General features: G+C 40.2%; 1 protein-coding gene across 1 annotated transcript in view; it reads right to left on the bottom strand.

Annotated features, from left to right (window-relative positions):
* The window catches only part of BCAT1 (branched chain amino acid transaminase 1), a 68,905-nt gene that overhangs the window by 41,049 nt on the left and 8,504 nt on the right, over positions 1-19,352 (bottom strand). The window contains exons 5-6 of the mRNA XM_009279008.2: positions 18,359-18,435; positions 1,275-1,346 (exon numbers count right to left, since the gene is read on the bottom strand). Of these exons, the coding sequence (XP_009277283.2) occupies positions 1,275-1,346; positions 18,359-18,435 (149 nt within the window). The remainder of the gene's footprint in view (positions 1-1,274; positions 1,347-18,358; positions 18,436-19,352) is intronic.

The following is a 19,352-nucleotide window of genomic DNA, read 5'->3' as shown; positions in this document are numbered from 1 at the left end:
GGCTGAGAATGGGGAAGAAGAAATTAAATGGCATGTTGCTACACGGCGAAATTCTGTAGTCATGGACTCTCAAGAATTCTTTGCTGTTTTCAATGAGACCAGCATCAGAATAAATCTTATCAAGGAGTCCAGCACATTTTCTGCAGCATTTATTTTCCGTATCTGGTTAAAGCCTGGTAACTAAAAGGGAAATAACTACGTAAGCATAATTCAGAAGACTGCACAGCAGTGACACTGCCCAAAAAATCAGGAAGAACATGACAGTTACAAAGTGTATCATTATAATTTCATCTCATGAACTGCTGACAATAGTCAGCAGTAACAGGAAGGGAACTGCTGAAAAAGCACAACTGAGGTCACCTTTTTCTGGGTACTATTTTTAAACATCTGCAAAATACAGATGAGGCTTTTTAAAGATTGTAGAGCAGGGAAAGAGAGGGGGAGAAAGAATTACAGATGTGTGACATAAGGAATAAAGGCAAAAGAAGCATAAAAGAGAGGCAGAAAAAAGGGAATGAGGACAGAAGGTAGAATTTAAAGGAGCACATGCTGATGGGCTTTACATTTCCAACAGAAAATTAAACGTTGACATCTGTGTCCATACAGTGTTTAAAATGAGCTCTTAGTTACTAGCACTGCATTCAGGAAGGAGGCAGAGGAAAAGAGTGATATCTTAACTGAGCTCAGTTCTAAGCAGAAGATTAAAATAAAAAAAGAGGGATTCAATTTCACGTCACTTCCTGGCAGCTGCTCAGCATTCCTTATTATCATAGCCCTGTTTGCTTGTTGAGTGCTGATAATGTGCCAGAGCTGTGGTGTACTTTGGAGTCCTTCTGAGATCCTTAGCTCTGCAACTTTGAGACCAGATGGAAAAACCTACTTTTGAACACCATTCATAATGCCAAAGTTTAACAAATAATAGAGTGTTACATAGACTTTGTTTGGAAAACACCTTAATGGGGAGAATCAATCTTTATTTCTATTGCTTTTGAAGCAGATAAGAGTTAAAAATAAAATCACCTATACCATTTTAATTTTTGCTTAATGACGACTAACCTTTTAGCTAGTATCTGAAACTATAATAAAGTTCTTCTTGTAACATTCTTAATTTCTACATTGAAAACATTTTCAGCAAATGCAACTTACAGAATTATGACGTTCAACCTTGTCAGTAGCTATGAACGTCTGTACAACAACCACTACCATGTTACGGATGCTGTCTGGCACCATCTACTGAAATGCTTCAGACACTCATCTTCTAACAGGCAACATACCTTGAAAGATTCGGTCATATGCTTTGCTGTTTCTCCCGAACATCCTCCAGCCATGCACTCATTCTGACAGCCCTAGAAGAAGTAAAAACAGAGGAAATAAAATTCAATGCACATTGCAGAAAAGTTGATACACATTCAGTTAATTCTTTTTAGGGACAGACTGTATTGAATGATCACTCAGACTTCGTCATCAGTTAATATATTAGCAAGAACTTCTTGGTAGTTTCTTAGCACAACTTTCTACCTTCTAGGTTTTTAGTTTTACTTCAGTTGCATTATTTTGCGCAACTGTATTTCAGGGCTTTATAGGAGAGACAACATCTTAGATTAGATTACCGCTCTGAAGTGCGGAAGGGTATGGACAACATCACAAATCTTTCATTCAAAGCTGAATAAATAAATTGTGGTTTTACACAATTCCATCAGATCCCAGTTTCTCTACTAAAGCATCCACCTAACAGATTTGCTTTTGCCTTTTCTCAGAGAAGCCTGACTAGGCAGAATGGAAGAAAAAGGGAAAGAACTGTTTTTGTTAAATCCTTCATTAAATGAAGACAGTGATAAGGAATGCCCACCTACATAAATACATAATCAGAGTATTTTGGATTATCTACTATGTTGAACTTAAGGGTTCTGCCACTGACCATGCTAGAAAGGAACTGAAAGAAAAGGAGTGATAGTTCTCGGCATCCTTCTGTTCAGCAACAGAGGTATAACAGACAGGTGCAAGCCATCTACCTAAAAGCAAGATCCCCAGTTTCCACAGCATCAGGCTAGCATCTTTGTGGACCCTCTTGCACTAGCTAGACCTTCCTTGCCAATGGCCAGTAAATGCATATTACACCAAACAGCATGGAGCAAAGGAGACAGATACAGCCCTGACAGCATTTCCTGTTTCCGAAAGAGCTCGAAAGGCAAAGTGGGGGCAGAGGTTTGGGAGAAGGAGGAAGGTGCCAGGAGCAAGACTGTCTGGGGGATGGGCCATGAAGGGGATGACTAGGAGGATGGCTTTAGAGAAGCACAACTGGCAAGATGGAGGGGATGGCAGAAGGGATGGCTAGCTGCTGAGAGGAGGCCAGTGATGGGTGGGCATGAGGAAACGGTCAGGCTGGTCAGAGGGGCTCTCTAAGGGGGTGAAGGAAAGACAGAGGCACTAAGGGAGGTTGTTGCCAGGGCTGACAGGCAAGGGGCTTTCAACCCTACAAGGGAAAAGCCCTAGCAGGAGCCTGCACTGGCTGCTCACCACTTGATGGCTGCCTCTCACCCTGCCACCCCTCAGCCTCGCTGCATCTTGGGTGGGAAGTCCCAGCCCAGGTGGGAAAGCCCCAGGTCAAAGGTATAATCCCCTGAAGGAAAGAGGTGCACAGGAAACCCTTCATGGTCAGCCTGTGAGATCCCTGCCCCAAGCTCTTAACCAGGGAGCAGCCCTCACCCTACAAGGAGGGCTGCGTGTAGGGTGGATGGCAGTGCCGGGGAGGCACCAGCCACCACAGTCCTGCAGCAGCCACCAAACTGTGGGGCCAGGACTGGGGCCGCATGGCTCACGGGCTGTGAAGCATGACACACACGTCGTGATTTTTTTCCCTTTTTGCAGATCTTGGGGATACGGTAGACGGTGGGGGGGGGGGAGGAAGCACGGTATCTTCAGTGGACCTTTAACAGATAGTAGGCTTGCTACCAACAAAAGAAAAAGCAAACTCCCAGCCACAACAGATCTCACTTCCTCTCCCCTCCCCCCCAACGCCCCAGGGAGGCCATAACATCCCTCCTGCCTTTTCTCACCATCAGCTTTAACCTTTCTGTTCCTCTTTTTTTCTAACCCTCTATAGCGAGACATGCAATCACAGCTACAGGCTCCTTCCTATCAACTAAAGGAGGATCTGCTGAGAGAAATCACAAATCTCTTCACAATGTACCAATATGCTTTACCTTAAAACCTTATTAAAAATATGGTTTTTTACTCCAGAAAGGCAAGTCTTTTTGGTAGAGTGTTCAATGGCATTCAGTGTCAGACCCTAGCAGGACTAAAGTGTTTCCCAAACTGAGGGACAGTCTGAACTAAGCACTGTGTAACAGGTCCTTCCTTTCCCTGTAATTCTTCAAATACTTCCAAATTCAGTGGTAAAATCCCAGGCCTTCATGACACCATCAGTTTATAATAGTTAAGTATTCTGCAGGTGAATTAAGCCAACTGATTGTTCTTTGCACCGCAGTGAATTAGCATGGAGAGTGTGCTGGTTACCAGCTAGCAGGATGGTAACTGCCAGCTGTGGAGCAAGAATTTCTCAAGCAGCTCCAGCTCCATTGCTAGCTTTTGTCTAATATCTAGCATGCAAAGTTGGATTTTCTAATAATAATTACCAGCGACAGCAAATACTGACAAATACTCAACCATTACGCTTCAGTTTCTTCCCATCTCTGCTTTATGAAGTTGCCCTAAAGCAAGTGTTGGCATCAACACAGAGAGGACCGAAGCTGGATATAGTTCAATATTCTTTCATGATCTTTAAAAAGATACAAAACTTGTATGTGAATTTCAAGTGTGGACCACCTACAGGAACAGCCCCTAGGGGCTCGATCGTGTTGCCCTTCAGTTCAAGGTTCCCACTGAACTCAGTTAAATCAACAGCCCATTTTTTGGGCATGTGCCATGGGGCCAATCCTGTTCTCCATGAAGTCATTATGTTTTACAGATTTAACTCATATTTAAAGCAAGTAGCTAACTGCCTTTGTTAACCGCACTGAGATTAAATTGAGTTAATCCCTCAGCACTAGAAAGACATACCACAATTACTTTCTAATTGATGGAGTCATATTTTAATGGCTCCATGGCTTTTAAATCTGAAACATGTTGTTAAATGCAATAGGGAAAATTACTCCCTGGTTTAGTGCCAACATTGCCAAGGGACATATGCCAAGCATGAATTTGCCCTTTGTGTTTAATAGCATGGTAGATTTAAAACTGCATCCATTAAACACTGATGTTATCCTAAAGATACATTTGAGCCACTGGGTCAATGTCTCCGCAAAAGTCACTCAAGTCTGTATCAAGTTGCTATGCAATTACACAAGCATGACAGTATTTCCTATGTTGTGTTGTAGAGATAACAACATTTTCTTTACGGTATATGTAACTGCTTTTTCTAAATTGGAAATAGGACAGCATTTCACAGTTTTCCTTCAAAAATACTGAAATTGCACATTGATTTATGATTACTCTAAAGCCTGTATGAGAAAAAAGTGTAAAACATTACACTAGATCAAATTTTGTTAAAAGTTGGTTTTATATGTCATTGTATCACCAAGAAACACTACTAAAATAAAGACCTGGTGATAGGTAATTCTGTCTTTACTTTTCTAGAAGATCTCAATGCTATAATAATCATTGCAAATCCTTTAGCATTTACAAAAGTAATCACAATACACTCAGTTGGATAATAGTTCTCCCTCACTTTAGTCCTTTGTTTCATTGTTCTTCTTCACATTAGTACTTACTTCCAATCTAACTCTTACATAAAGAAGAGGTAGGCCTTAGGGGGGTTAGTCTCCTCCCAACATGTGAAGGGCCATTGTGTGTGTAACACTTACCAGCACTTTCGGAAATTTTATACTTAATAGTATAAGTGCAGTATAAACCTGCACTTCTGCTAGAGTTTTCCCAAACCTGAACATTCAACTCCTGCATTTGGTCCTCAGACTGCATTAGACATGTATTTTCAAAATCTTTTAGCATCAGGATGCTCCAACCAATGCCTCTTGGCTTTCCCTGCTGTCTTTGGCACACCTTCTCTGACTGCTATTCTGTTACAGGCATGAGACCTTGCAGCCAAAGTATTGACTTGCAAGAGCACCCAACCAACTTCACTATTACCATTTTGCCGTGCCTCTAGTTATGCTCGTCTTTTAGGGTATCCTCCTGCATCTCACAGCTTCTTCAAAACAGAGACTCTACCTCTTTTATGCAGTCAGATCACTCGCCCTTCAGCTGAAAGGACCTTCTGCTACAAAAATAGGCCCATCTCCTCCCTAAACTCCCTAGACTTCATGAGTCTGCCTTAGTTTTTTCCGTGCCCTCACACTTGGTGGCTTTTGAGACCCAGTGGTAGCACCAATGTTTTTGTTCTTGTTTGGGATTATCTGTTCTGTAAACTGCAATTCTGTCAGATCCTTTGTCAAACTGCTGTTCTTAGGTTTTAGCTACCCCATTATCCCATAGGCTCGTCCTCAGTTACGAAATAGGAACTGAAGATTATCAGAAGCTTCATCACTGTAAACTTAAGCTGCAAACTGCACTTCCTTAACCTACGGTGTATGACATTATTTGATAAAAAAAAATGGCACCAGTTCTCAAAAAAAAAAAAAAAAATTTGCAGTTACCTCTATATGCCATGTACTTTGTCACCTTTTTACAATGAAATCTAATTCTTTAATCAGTTCTGTGCTAACTTAATTTTCCCTGTTGTCTGATAACTCTTCTCACCGCTGGGGAACAGAAAACCTCCCCTAGTGGAAGGTAGGAGTAAAGAAATAAATTGCAAATAATTTCCACAGAGTTCACACTTTCAGCTAGGAAATCACATTGGCCGCTTTTCAAAACAACTCAAGATCTGCAGTTTCACAAAATCCTTAGTCATCTTTTTGGTTTCACCAGTGCATGCTTATCCAAGGCAGCCCACAGACAGCTCTGATGTCTCCACTCTGAGTGAGAATTTCATCAACAGCACCAGTGCCCTGCTTAGAGTACTACCAGTAACAGGGAACATCTGAAAACCCAGTTTCATGCCCACAAAAGAACTGCAGACCGTGCTTTGTTGGCAGGCATTGGCTATTCATGGAGGACGAGAACCTAAAGAAGCAAATAAACCACAGACACACAGCTGTGGCTGCATATAGTTCCTTCTACCAAGGCAACCCCATCTCCTGCTATGCAGAGGAACTTAAAACCAAGACTATCTTGTAGCAGTCATCAGGCCCCAGCAAAGATGGAGTGGGAGTTTCCTCTCAGTCTGAAGTCATGTGAAAAATAGTTTTCAATGAAGAAAGTCCTTTCTGAGACATTTCTCCAAGCTAAAACAGTGTCTTACTGCTTTTTCCCATGCTTGCTTCTGGCTACTAAGTGTCTAAGAAATATTTTATGCTCTAATTTACGCTGGAAGGATAATGAAATTAGAATACTTATCAGATTCCAGGAATCTAGCAGATCAATAAATTTAATACATGACTTGTACTATGGTGCTGCCTACAGGCGAGCCAAATCAAGTGCGTGATGACAGGTAGTTCGGCATTCAAAACCACACAAATCAGAGTTGCCTTTCTGTTCCAGGTATAAAATAGAGTCCAACATGCACAAATGCCACATATTCTGTGTATTGCTACAGTCATATAAAACACTTCCATGACTTCAAAACAGTTTTCATCTGCCCCTAGGAAATGTCAATACAATTTGGCAGCCACACCACATAAAAGATGAATTTGCATAAAAAAACCAGTAATGATGTTCATAGCTTTAAAAAAAAAAACAACCACCTGCTGTCAGACTGAGAGAGAAATTCTAATATTGCTGTAGGGCCAAGTCATATAATACTATTTTTAACATCAACTAAAAAGGTATTTACTTAACAACATTTATGAAAGACTTCCAGAGCTCAGGAAGCTCACTTATGGAATCTAACAGCCAGGCATGTTTACCTCAGCTGTCATGGGAATAGTTGCATGATACAAAAATAGTTTAATACTGTCTTTATATTGTATGTATGTGAACATGAACATAGACATATGTATGTGTTATCATGCAAGTGTCACCAAGTACATTCATTGGGCTGGATCATTTACATGATAGCATGGCACGCCTTATCCACATAACTTCTTTTAAATCTACTCTTTTAAAAATCAAGACAGAAGGAGCAAGAAGACTAATTCTTAAATTGTATTTCTAACCACTTATCAAGCCAAACAGAGATCTCTGAGGTATCTTTGTTCGTTAGGTTGGAGCACTCTCCATGTATTGGCTTGCCAGTCTTCAACGATGAACTCAAAGAACATGTACAGCACTAATCCCAGAGCAGCTCCAATGGTACACCTCAATGTATGCACAGATCAGCACTGGGGGGGGAACCAAAGGAAAAAAAAAGGACAATTTGGCACATGCACGTTCAGCGCTTAGCTTTTTTACTTAGTTTGCCAAGAATTCTCATTTGTGTTGATTTCTGCACTTCCAGTACATTTCTTTAAGACTACTCTTACCTAACATGTATCTGCCCTGATGCCTCGTCTGCTGGGCATTATCACCTTACTGTGGCTGCTTGTTCAACCTTGAGCTGGCACTAATGTTGGTTAAACAGCAAGGCAGTGTAATAACAGTATACAATAAAGAAAAATACAAGGCAACTAGCATAACAGAAAAAGAAAGCTTCCACATTATTTAATGATAAGTTTGCATCAGAGTGAAAGCATCAGGGCCTAGAACATTCAAGAGTTTCTTTATCTAAGAAAGCTGCATTGCATAAAGTAAGGTAGAATTAAATAGATTATCATTAAATTAGTCCAAAAGACTGTGCAGGCACTTATCTTCTGGCTTGAGCAGTTTACTTGGTTTAATTTAAATCAATTTAAGTAGTTTGAATAAAACTGAAATATTCTTCTCTTAAAACAAGAATCACTGGTTTTATTATGTTTAAATAAAAGACAATTCAGATTATATGAGCACAACTTATTGGTTAGAAAAACCTTAAAACAGAGAACATAAAGAAATGGAAATATTCAGCTAGTCCATCCAAGATTCATATTTAGTAACATTTATAACTATATCACAACTGTAAAAGCAGACCAAGTTGGTTTCACGAGATTAAATAAATGCAGGACAACGTTGCCAAAGTAAAGTCATTGCAGTCAGCACTCAGGTGAGAAACCTCTCTAGGAAATAACGCCAATTTTTTGACTCAGTGCTTAAATTAATATTTGAATGAGTGCAGTAATGCCTAACCTGTTGTACAAGAAAGCTTGTATCAGTTCACCTGAAAGGTAGCAAGGCAAGGCAAGGTGAAGGATAACTACTTCTGAAATCCAAAAAGAACGTGTGCTTGACAAACTGGATTATCAAGGCTAAAGGGAAGAAAAGACTTCACCAAAAATAGAAAATAGATTAATTTGTTGTAACTAACTCTAAGGAGAATCTGACCAGGGATCTATTCAGCTTCATGCTGAAATTATTTTGCCAGATATTTCAGAAAATTTACAACATGAGCTGTGAATTACACTCATAAAACATGGGGTCTAAAGTGTGATCCTTCCCAACTGAAAAATATTGAAAACCTACCACCTGCCCCATCCCATACAGGACATAAAGCAGTTGTACATCTCTGCATGGTGTCCCTTTATTCAATAGTTAGTTCTGTCTTAATACATTTCCTGCACAACCATACAATCCTCCTTCCTATTTTCTTTACAGAAATCCTCTTTGCGAATGACCTGCAAATGCGATGTGCTTTAACCTTGATTTCTAAGCCCGCTGCTCATACTGTTCTTGTTTGTTTTCCCTCGTGTTGCTCTGTCACTCCCCAGTGCCATTTCCTCTGCCTTTACCCTCTTGCTCAGTTCACTGACTCTTCCCTTCTGATTGAGGAAAACAGCCTCCTACTATTAGGGGAATAGGCAGATGACCTAATGGAGCTCTTCCATCTCTAACTCCTATGAACAGTGCCTTTAAGTGCCTCTTTTGTTGGTTTGTTTGTCCGCTCTAGCATTAATTAGGTTTTTAACAAGTGCATTGTTTGCTAGAATGGCATAAAGAAAAACATGTTAAAGCAACCAGCTGGATCTGGTTGACCTATAAATTCATCCGCCTGTTTTCTAACCAGATAGTGTCTCATGGCTATGTGATATGGTTATTGCTCAAACAAAATAAATGAAAATCTGAAAGTCACCATGGTTTTATTGTGTTTAGGCCCAGTTCTCATTGATATGAGATCTTTTACATCGAACTGGCAACAAGAAAGGCTATAAATGCTATTACATACTTTCCCCTACCACTGTAAAAGGGCTTTGCTGTTAACCACAGGGAAGCTTGTGTTCATTATGTTTTCTCTAACATTTCTCTTTGCTCATGTATTCTATAATCCCAGGTACTAAATTAGCATTTTAAGATTTTGTAGTAAAGTTAACCAGAGCTATGGGATGCATTTTTAACTGCACTGTTATACCAGCATAGATGAGCCTAAGCACAATAAAAACTATTCTGCTGATTTTTCTCAGGGATTCAGTTATACTGGCTATATTTTTTATTCCGAGACAGCTGTACAGGTAAAGTACAGATCTGATTTAAAGATGCATAAAATATAGCTTACAATTTATTTGTGAAATTGCCTAATGGTGGAAACTACACACAAATACTGCAGCTGATAACCAAGGCAAGTGGCTTGATGCAATTACCAAATGATAATGTGAATAACATGAATGCATACACAGCAGAAACAAATAAAATCATTGTCTGAAGAGTTACTGAGGGTTTAGAACTGGAAGCAGACAATTTAGTGCGGGAGACCAAAGCTTCTGCAGTTTGCAAATAAATCATTGTAGACTCCTGGGGAAAAAAAAACAAAAAACAAAACACAAACCACAAGCAGAGACAGTGATGGATTCCAAAATGAGAACTGACATGCTTAAAGAAAAGAGCTAGCAGACAAAAACGTGTATTTAAGGACATACTCCTGTTTGCAAGCTCCCTCATAACTATAGTGGAACCAGAAGAAACACAGGGTCAGGCCTGAATCACTGGCCTGTATAAGGGGTCATTTGTAGCTATTCTCAGAGTGCTTAGACCGTGTCCCATTTAAGTCTATTTTGCACTGGAATAAAGGTTTACATAAGACACTGAGCAGTGATGAATCACACACTCGGTGGTGGGGGGGGGGGGGGGTGGCGAGGGGGGGGAAGCTTTTGGAAGAGAAAGGAGTTACTTTTTTCACCACAAGTCCTGTATACAGTCCTACTAGAGATAATAAAACAGTAACTTACACAGCTGGCTCTCTAATACCACTGAGTACAGTAAAACATTATGCAACTGTGCATGTGGTTGCTGGTCTGTAAAGGGCAGACATACACTGGCTTGATATCACATCTAGCCCTGATAACTTTGCATGGCCTATTTAATTCATCACTGAGTATCAAATGCCACTGGTGCAAAAGCATAAGCAGCATGACTTTCTGTATTGCGTTAGGCTGTTAGTGCAGTTATTGCCTGTTCCCTGCTTCCCAAGCGGTTTGTTTAGCTGTTAAGTGTCTAACAGATGAAGCTGATAAAGCATGGCAGCGGCTATCTAACCTGGGGATCTGAATGGGCTCAATACTGCAGGTACACTCTGCTTGACTAGTCAGAAGAGTACCCCTTATAAATGTGCTTCTCTGCTATGTTGGTCTTTTCAAATGGCTGAGCATAGTCCCTGTTTTTTGCTTGCAGGTAGAACTGTATACACCCAGATATGTGTTCTGCCTGGACATTTGGCCACAGTGCTGCAGAAGGACCCAGGCTCGAGCTTTCAAGTCTTACAGTGGATTGAGTGATCTAGTAGGTCTCTTTAAACAGGTGATGCAAGCCAGGGTAAAAAAAAACAAAACAAACAAACAAAAAAACCCAAAACAAAACAGAAAGACAGCAAGCTTTGTCTAGAGGTGTTGCAAATACTGTGCTTTCTCTTGAATTCTGATGGTGGGCTGGTCTGTATGACGCTTGCAGTTATTTTACTGTTTTTTCCAGGTAAAGAACTGAGACCTTCATTATTTAAAAGCTTTAAACAAATCTTCTCACTGTAAAACCTGGAAGCCTTAAAAATTAATACTGTCTCTACAGTCACAACACCTAAGTGAAGGAAGGTAGAAATATCTTTCTCTTTGACAGACAGGAAATTTAGGCATAGATTGTCCCATCGGCATACCTCACACTGGTTGGCAGTTGCTTCAGAGAATTCACTGGGAGGTGGACAGGTGTCAGAATAGGGCATTCACAGCTCCCCAGGAACTAAATCTATAGCTCCTCTTCCTTATAGAGACATACCCATCAGATCCATTACAGTTCTTCTCAAGGAAGAAGAAGTGTAAATGATCGATGTGGTCTTGGCTGCGCACTCTATTCACAGCTAAGCCCTATGCAAGCTTCTTGCATAACAGCACACAGGTGACGGCTGCAGAAGACCTGCCTATACTAGCTCCAGTGGGTTTTAAGCCTGGCATAATTAGTTTGAAGTAATGGGAGATCTCTCCCTGGCTTTTACCAAAGCCTGGGTTATATCCTTCAGACGTGTCTTTTGCTGTGTGTTCAAACACTGCCTTAATTTGATTTAACTGGACACAATTCAACAAGGTAGAAAGGAAGTTGAAGCTTTCCTCTTGATGTAAAGGGCACTAGGAACAGAGCTAACCCGCAGGGAAAATCCTTGGAACCTGTTTGAAGACAGCACCTACAATGATGTTCGTGTTCTTGTTCAAATTAACAACAAACTACAGAGAGGGAACGTATTTGCATGATAGACATCCAGCTCAGAATATGCTAGGAACTTCTCTTGCTTTACAGTCTTTATGAGTTTCAGCGGGTACAACGAAAGGTAGTAAGCATAATCCACCACACCAAGCAAATGTAAATAATCCCATGGAAGCTTACTAACAAGCCAAGAAAAGCAGAGCACAACTACAGTGTCACTGTACGGTGTCACACATTACTGCCTTGAATGTGGAAAAACACCAAGATAACAGCCACAAGAAGCTGCTTTTCTTGATGGTGACTGCTCAAAAGAGGTAAAATATTTTAAACTAGTGACAAAGCCGGATATTCCACCTACTTAGTATATATTCAGCTGTGTAACAACTCTATGACAGGGAAAAAATCACACATTCTAACAGTCCAAAATTTTGGAGTTGCATTAAAGTTACCCTATGTGTCCTCTCTAAATAACCTGTGAGCAAGCCCTTCATCTGAAATCCCCTATCATTTGTTGACAGTGCCCAGAGCAAACTGGATTCTGCCCAGGGAATCTGAGAGCAAAATAGCACTCAGCACATTAAAAGTGGCCTTGAAAAAGTATGGTCACGGATGAGGTATTTGTAGAGGTGTCAGCATTAAGCACGCATTAAGCACGCAAAGCAAACAGAGGCCCTTTGCCAAAATTATAGTATGGTAAAAGGTCGTCACAAATCAAGAGTGACACAGTCTCTATTAGAAAACATGGTAAGTTTGAAATACTAAGAAATGGCACTAGTAATGAAGATAATAAACAGGCCTATGACAAGTAACGTAGGCTTGTCCTCTTACAGCTCAACATCTGTATCAATGACCAACCAGCCCTGTTCAGCTCAATAAATCTAAATTGACAAATGACTTATTTGTAACACCCCCATGAACCAAGGGTTTTGCCCAGCTTCAACCCACATGAATATCAATACTCTTGACTAGAATGTCTCTGTCATTTCTGAATTTATGAAGATAATCTTAAGCATCTTAAAACAGTTTAGAATTGGATCTGATGAACTGTCCTCTTTTGAAATCCAGTTCACCTGGAAATGGCAGGACAGAACATTAATTTTATATGTATGTTGCAATAAATATTTTGCCCAATTGACACGATGAAAACATTGCTGGTTACAGCAAAACCACTTAAAAGAAGATCCAAAAGGAAACAATTGTAAGTGCAGCATTTTCAGCTCAATGGGGAGCCAGAAAGGAATGCTGATGTTATTGAACTTCTATCTCCAGGTGTCAAGAAGAGAATCAACCTCTAAATGCCAAAAATCATCTCTGAAAAGGTGTTGAAAGGCAAAGGATAATATTAAAAAATGAAGCTATTCTAATGGCACAGACACTTGTCAATATGAAAAAAGCATAGACTACAGAACTTGACTTTGCATTCTGTAAAGCACTGTGTTACACTGAGGACGAAGCCTGGGCCGTGGACCGGGCCACAGCACAGGATCAGATTTAGAAAAAAGCACAGCCGTGTTAGAAGGATACAGAAAGAACAAAAACTGAACTGAACCAAATACAGTCAAACAACCCAATGGACTTGCTTTATGGTTACAGAAACAAAACACTTCCCAGCATGGGAAACTGTTTCATTTGTCTCGCAAACTGCACTTCTGTTTCTAAAGACAGTTAATCCAGTTTAAGGCAGAGTCTGCAATTTAGTTCCCATGCACATATAAATAGGTTACAGCGTATCTAACCACCATACTTGCTTAAAAAACAAATGATGTACTCATGATGGATAAATGCCTCAAATATACGAGCATGTGAATACAGTATGATTTTTTTTTCCTGCGTGCATGCATGTATACATGCAGCTGTACAGCTGTGGCAAAAATTGTGGCTGCTTAGCCACTGTGTGCTGTAATACCCTATGCTACAACTACTACTTCATGTTGTGTAAGGAACAAACTTGGCTCACATTACACTTCTATACTACTACACAACTATTCATTTTTTACAGCTTTCACCCCCTATACTTCAGGCAATACTTTCTAGCAATTAGGAAGGGTTTTATTGAGTTTTAAGTAGACACTGCCACCGTATAGGGCAGGATTCAGGACTTACGGTTTTGACTCTTCACACTAGCACTGACTGGGACCTTCATAATTCGATGATCTTAATAAATCTTCATGTTCTGTTCTCAAAAATTATTATGGTACTTTTGAATGTTGTAAAACTATAGATCCTATCAAAAAAATGACCTATAAAAAAGCATTTTTATTCATCCAGGATCAAAAACTTAACCTCTCCACCTGTTTCCTCAAACTTTAAAATCAGGGAAGTAAAACCTGCATCATGCATCTGGTAAGAAACTTACTTAACAACTAGCCTGCTAAATATGTTGAGGATACTGCAAGTATTAAAATTTGCTACAAAGGTTTCTTCCCCATATTGTTTTGATTAAGAATTTCCTTTATTTTACTGGAGGGTGAGAAACTCCGTGCATCAACAGAAATTATACTATTACTGCTGATTTTAAGTGGACTTGATGTGTTTTTTAATGAATTGCATGATGATATGCAGTTGTATAAAAGCTTGTGAATTAATAATATTGTTTTAAGAGTAGAATATGCAATTTTGTATGGTATATTATATTTAAGATACAGTAATTTAAAGTTCACATTCCAGAAAATCAGAAAGGTCTCCTTTTTTTCAGTACTTCATATAGTTTTGCCAGTGTTTTATTCTCCACATATCAAAGGAAAAATTACACAATTTAGAAAATTTAGCATCAAATATTACAGAAGTGAAAGCTACTAGACAGAACCTTTTCAAAAGTTGTAAGAATTCTAACAGTGCATTGAACTTTACTTGCAGTCAGTTGCATTGAAAAGAAGTAAAAAGATGACTTCGCGAATTCATTTCAAAACCAACAAGAAGCTGTTATTTTTTAAAAAGCCAGCGGTATTATAAAAACACCAACCTTAAGAAAAAGATGTTTGAATCCCTGAGATATCCCCTTAACTTTCCCTTGACATTAGTAACTGCCCTAGGAGTTTGGACATACCCCTTCCCTTCCCATGGCCAGTGCCTACGGGTACAATGATCCTTGTTTAAAGAATTATTCTTAAAATACATGGTAAGAAGAAAAAAAAAAAGTCTAGCAAACCCAGGATGTATTCTGATTATGAGAAAAAGTACTAGCTTGGCTCTCCAATGCAGATGGGGAAAGAAAGTACAGTACTTAGAGGGAAGGTATTGAGAGTGTAGGAATGAGGTACAGTCCTCTTTCCTGGCTCAGCGGTAGGCACACTGATGGAGTATTGATAAACCTTACCATGGATCCTAATGAGGTAATTAAAGCAACAAGGCTCCCGGGGGGGGGAACCCACCCAAAAAACAAAACCACCCCAAAACCCCCAACAAACAAACTCCAAAGGGTCCAAAGAAAGTAGCATTTTTGTGAAGAGACTTGCACCAACATTACTGTTCAACCTCTTCTGTTAAGCACTTGGAGTTCCTCAAGATAATAGAGAGGAACAAAATGTTACTACTATACTGACATGCTAAAGAAATTACCTTCTGCAAAGAAATCTGCCTATACTGGTGACTTTAAAGACCAACTTTGCACAGAGTTCTTTGTACTGTTAAAAGCCTAGCAAGCAGACCTCTGGACAAACATGTACTGATCCACACTACTGTGTCAAAGACTAAGACTGGATTAAAAAAAAAGTCTTAGTTCATAAGCTTTTTTCCAGGACCATAGGAAAATCCAGGCTATAAGGGGCCTCAGGAGGTCTCTAGTCCAACCTCCTGCTCAAAGCAGGGTCAGCTCTGAGCTCAGACCAGGTTTCTCAAGGCTTTATCCAGCTGGGTCTTCAGAACTCCCAAGGATGGAGACTGCACAGCCTCTCTTGGCAACCTGTTCCACTGCCTGACTGTCCTTGCAGGGGAAATTTTTTCCTTATATCCAGTCCCAACCTCTTTCATCTCAATTTATGCCATTGTCTCTTATCCTCCTACCATACATCACTGCTGAGCCCGGCCCCATCTCCTTGATTTTCCTCTAGATTTTGGAAGGCTGCTATTACGCCACCCTAAAGCCTCCTCTTCTCCAGACTGAACAAACCCAGTTCCCACAGCCTCTCAGTGTCGAAGTTTAAAAAAGTTCACTCTCAGTAAGGGTAATGCAAATTCAAGTGTTTATTACAGAAGTGATGACCCCTAAGACAACACTCTAAATAAAATTAAACAAGTGGACATGACTTGTGTGGCGCTGATCTCTCTGAATGTTAGTGGAAATTAACACAATCAGAACCTTGTGGAATTAAACCCTATTCATATACCAGGAAAAACAAAGTATTTTCTGTGCTTACTAAGAGTGTTTTTATTAAATATTGTGTGAAATGCTCTAATAGGCAAACTGAATTAGCAATAGCTGTGTACCTACCAAGAAGTCATATGCTGCACTTCATTAATGCATCAGGTATACTCTAAAATAAAACTTGGAACAAACTGCAGGCCTCAAGGGAAGAAAGTAAATGAGTAACTCTGTTGTAAGGGTATTATGACATTAGTTTGTAAAAACAGTAATAAACTACGGGCCAAGATGCACAAAAGACAGACGGGTAAAAGTTCTTGATCGTTTTAAAGATAGTTTCAATTATTTAGTTCATGTTAACTCTTTTGGACCATTTGATGTACACACCAAAGGGCAACATTAGGCCTTTCCATAAGCGTAACGGTGGATTTTCATCTGCAATAGCATATGGTAATATTTGCTAAACTGCCCTTCTACAACAGGTGCCCTATTTTATGAGGTAATATTACCTGTCCCTTTAATGTGTAAAGTCATAAAGTAATGAAATTGTTTCCAAGGTAAATGGGACCACCCATTCACTTCATCCTATGTAAGAATTGGAGGTATCAAGCTGCAAGCATGTAAGTGGCTATGAAAAACAAATTAGGGTCACGTACAACTTTGGTTTATGCCCAAGTATCACGAAAATTCAGACATTCAAGATGAAGGCTGTACATTTAATCTCTACATTACAGCCATCATGGCAGTTGGATAGCCACAATTTATTATCAAAAGCTACAATCAGTATTCAGTGGCTTGAGCTCATAGAAGTCTCTGATGAGCTTATCTAGCACTGTGGAGTACGTAGTATGTCACTGTAGTGACATGAAGATGCCAGTCCTCACGTGCATGGCCTAAGAAGGCTAATTGTGCAAGTTTTCCAAACAGAATTTGCCCCTTAGCTCCTTCATTCTAACACCGAAGGTCCTGCCTTCAAACCTACTAATCATCTGCAGTTCGCTATACATTCAGCTATGATTATTCATTTAAGGAAATGGCGTAACATAAGGAAGTAATGAAAATAATGTCTGTTCTGATTCTTTAGCACGCCCACACCAAATAAATTGTTTTAAAATGGCTGAACAAATTCAGAGTAGCTGAGTGCTTACACAATTATTGAGCGGATTTACCTCCTTTCCTAACATTGCCCTCCCAGGGATAAATTCATCACTAGTGAATTCCATTTGAATTATTTTCATCTATCAAATTAAATCAAGGATATGGCCTACGGACTGATTTAGCAAGATATCAACTCTGTTAAAGCTACCTAATGATTTTGCAATCTTCTTTTTTACCTATGACTTTGCAGCAGATTTCAATACTCAGTTTCCATGGGAAAAATCAGAATATCCACTGGATCACACAATGCTAGGAGTGCTAGGCCTGTCAGTAACAATCAGTGCAATAGGTGGACAAAGCAGGACTGCAGAAACCAGAGGCATAATTCATTTCTTATACATAGCATTCCTTTAAACAGGCCAGAAAGAGAGGGTTGAGGTTGGGCTGGAAATGGTTCAAGGAGAAAGGGAGGCTTCTGAGTAAAAGCAGGAAATGATGAAGGGGGAGATGAAGGGATAAGGAGCTGTAATAATGCTGTTGCTTACTGATACCTTTATAAATTTATTGGTTTTTGCATAAGTATCGTGATAGTCAAATGGTAATTTTCTGCACCTTTGATACGTGGTCTATAAATACACAGTGACAGCCACAACCCTGAAGAGCTTACAGTCTGAACAGCTGAGGCAAATAAAGGGTAAAGGGCTCAGACAGAACTGACTTGCCCAAGGCTGCACCACTTGCAAGTTACAAGAGTGTACTTTTACTGCTGCAGCTATTGCTTCATGCTGTCTTTTCTACAGTAAAAATACAAAGCAAAGTTAGGTTTTGTGCAGGTGAGAAGAACCCAATGAGATGTCAGCGCTGCTTTGAGCAAACAGGCAGGTAGGTCCATGGCTTGCCTGCTACTTGTTTTTTGCACGGGCATGCCACAGCATTACTGCCAGGTGCTGGATAACGCCCTGGAGATCAGGGTCATGCCCTTTCCTAGACACACAGCAGGTACATTGAAAGTGATATAAAACATGACAGTCTGTCTCACTCCTTGACATGCTTGCATTCTGTCCCTAAGCATTCTGTCTGGGGGCAGCTGCTTTGGGTATTTTCCCTGAGCAGTTTCAGATCAGTTTTCTGCCATGGCTGGTCTGCCACTCTCCAGTTGCAGAAAGTGCAAATGGGACTGATCAGCGCCTCCCGAGGCTCCTCCAGAGCACTCACCCATTCTAGGCCTGCCATCACCAGTAGCACCTGCACCACTGCCAGACCCACCCAGGAGAGAGCAATGTTGATGAGACCTAGGATGGGATGAGAGTAACACTTGTCATCATCAGCAGAGAGGAGCTGGGGAGACACCTGCCAGTCACATACCTGTTGCGCCCATATTCCATCTGTTATAGTTACCCGAGGAGAGCAAATAACTCGGTCTTGTTTTTCCTCAGCTGTTAACTTTGGCATCAGGCTGCAGCTGTGAAGTTCACAGTCAGCCCAGCACAGACCTTCTTCAAAACCCAAGGATTATTCTTAGTGCAGCTGTTCCACAGGGTATAAAGTTGCTGTGATGTTCCCTCAATCTAATTGAAAAGCACCCGTGCTATCTCCATACCCTTTGTCTTGACAAGGAAGACTTCTTTTTAATCCCCAGATCAGCCTCACTAAGCAGAAGAACATAAACGTGACATTTATAAAAGGATAGTTCCCACAGATGCTCGCGTCTCACGTTACTGTTCACTACCAACAACTCCTCTTCCATTATTTAAAGTTATTTCTGAAATTACTCAAAACCTCTAAATACATGTTACTGGGTTTTACCCATAGTCTGTTTTAGTACAATGGCAGACATAAGACCTATAATAAACTCACATAAAAAGATGGCATAAAAAGACATGATGCCTGCCAGCAGACCATATCCTTTGCATTTTTTTTCTTTTTAATCGTTAAGAGTCCCATGTTACAAATAAACAGCAAGAAATCCCCCCCCGAGGAAATTACACACCTTCCCTTCCCCCCCCTTCTCCCTCCCGACTCATTATTTCTTTTCCACACACGCTCTCTGCAATGAAAGAACATGGAAAGAGGTAGAATCACACACATCCTGCTTCTGAATCTCAAACAATAAATCTCTTGGGGACGAAAATCTCCTTCGCAAAGCATAAATAACAAAGAAGAGCGTTAAAATCTGCGAATACAAATCGGTAAACTACCGCTTTCCTTG

Source organism: Aptenodytes forsteri, unplaced genomic scaffold (genome assembly GCF_000699145.1).
Source record: "Aptenodytes forsteri isolate BGI_AS27 unplaced genomic scaffold, ASM69914v1 Scaffold241, whole genome shotgun sequence".
In the NCBI taxonomy this organism is placed as follows: Eukaryota; Metazoa; Chordata; class Aves; order Sphenisciformes; family Spheniscidae; genus Aptenodytes; species Aptenodytes forsteri.
This window is presented reverse-complemented; position numbering and strand designations above follow the sequence as displayed.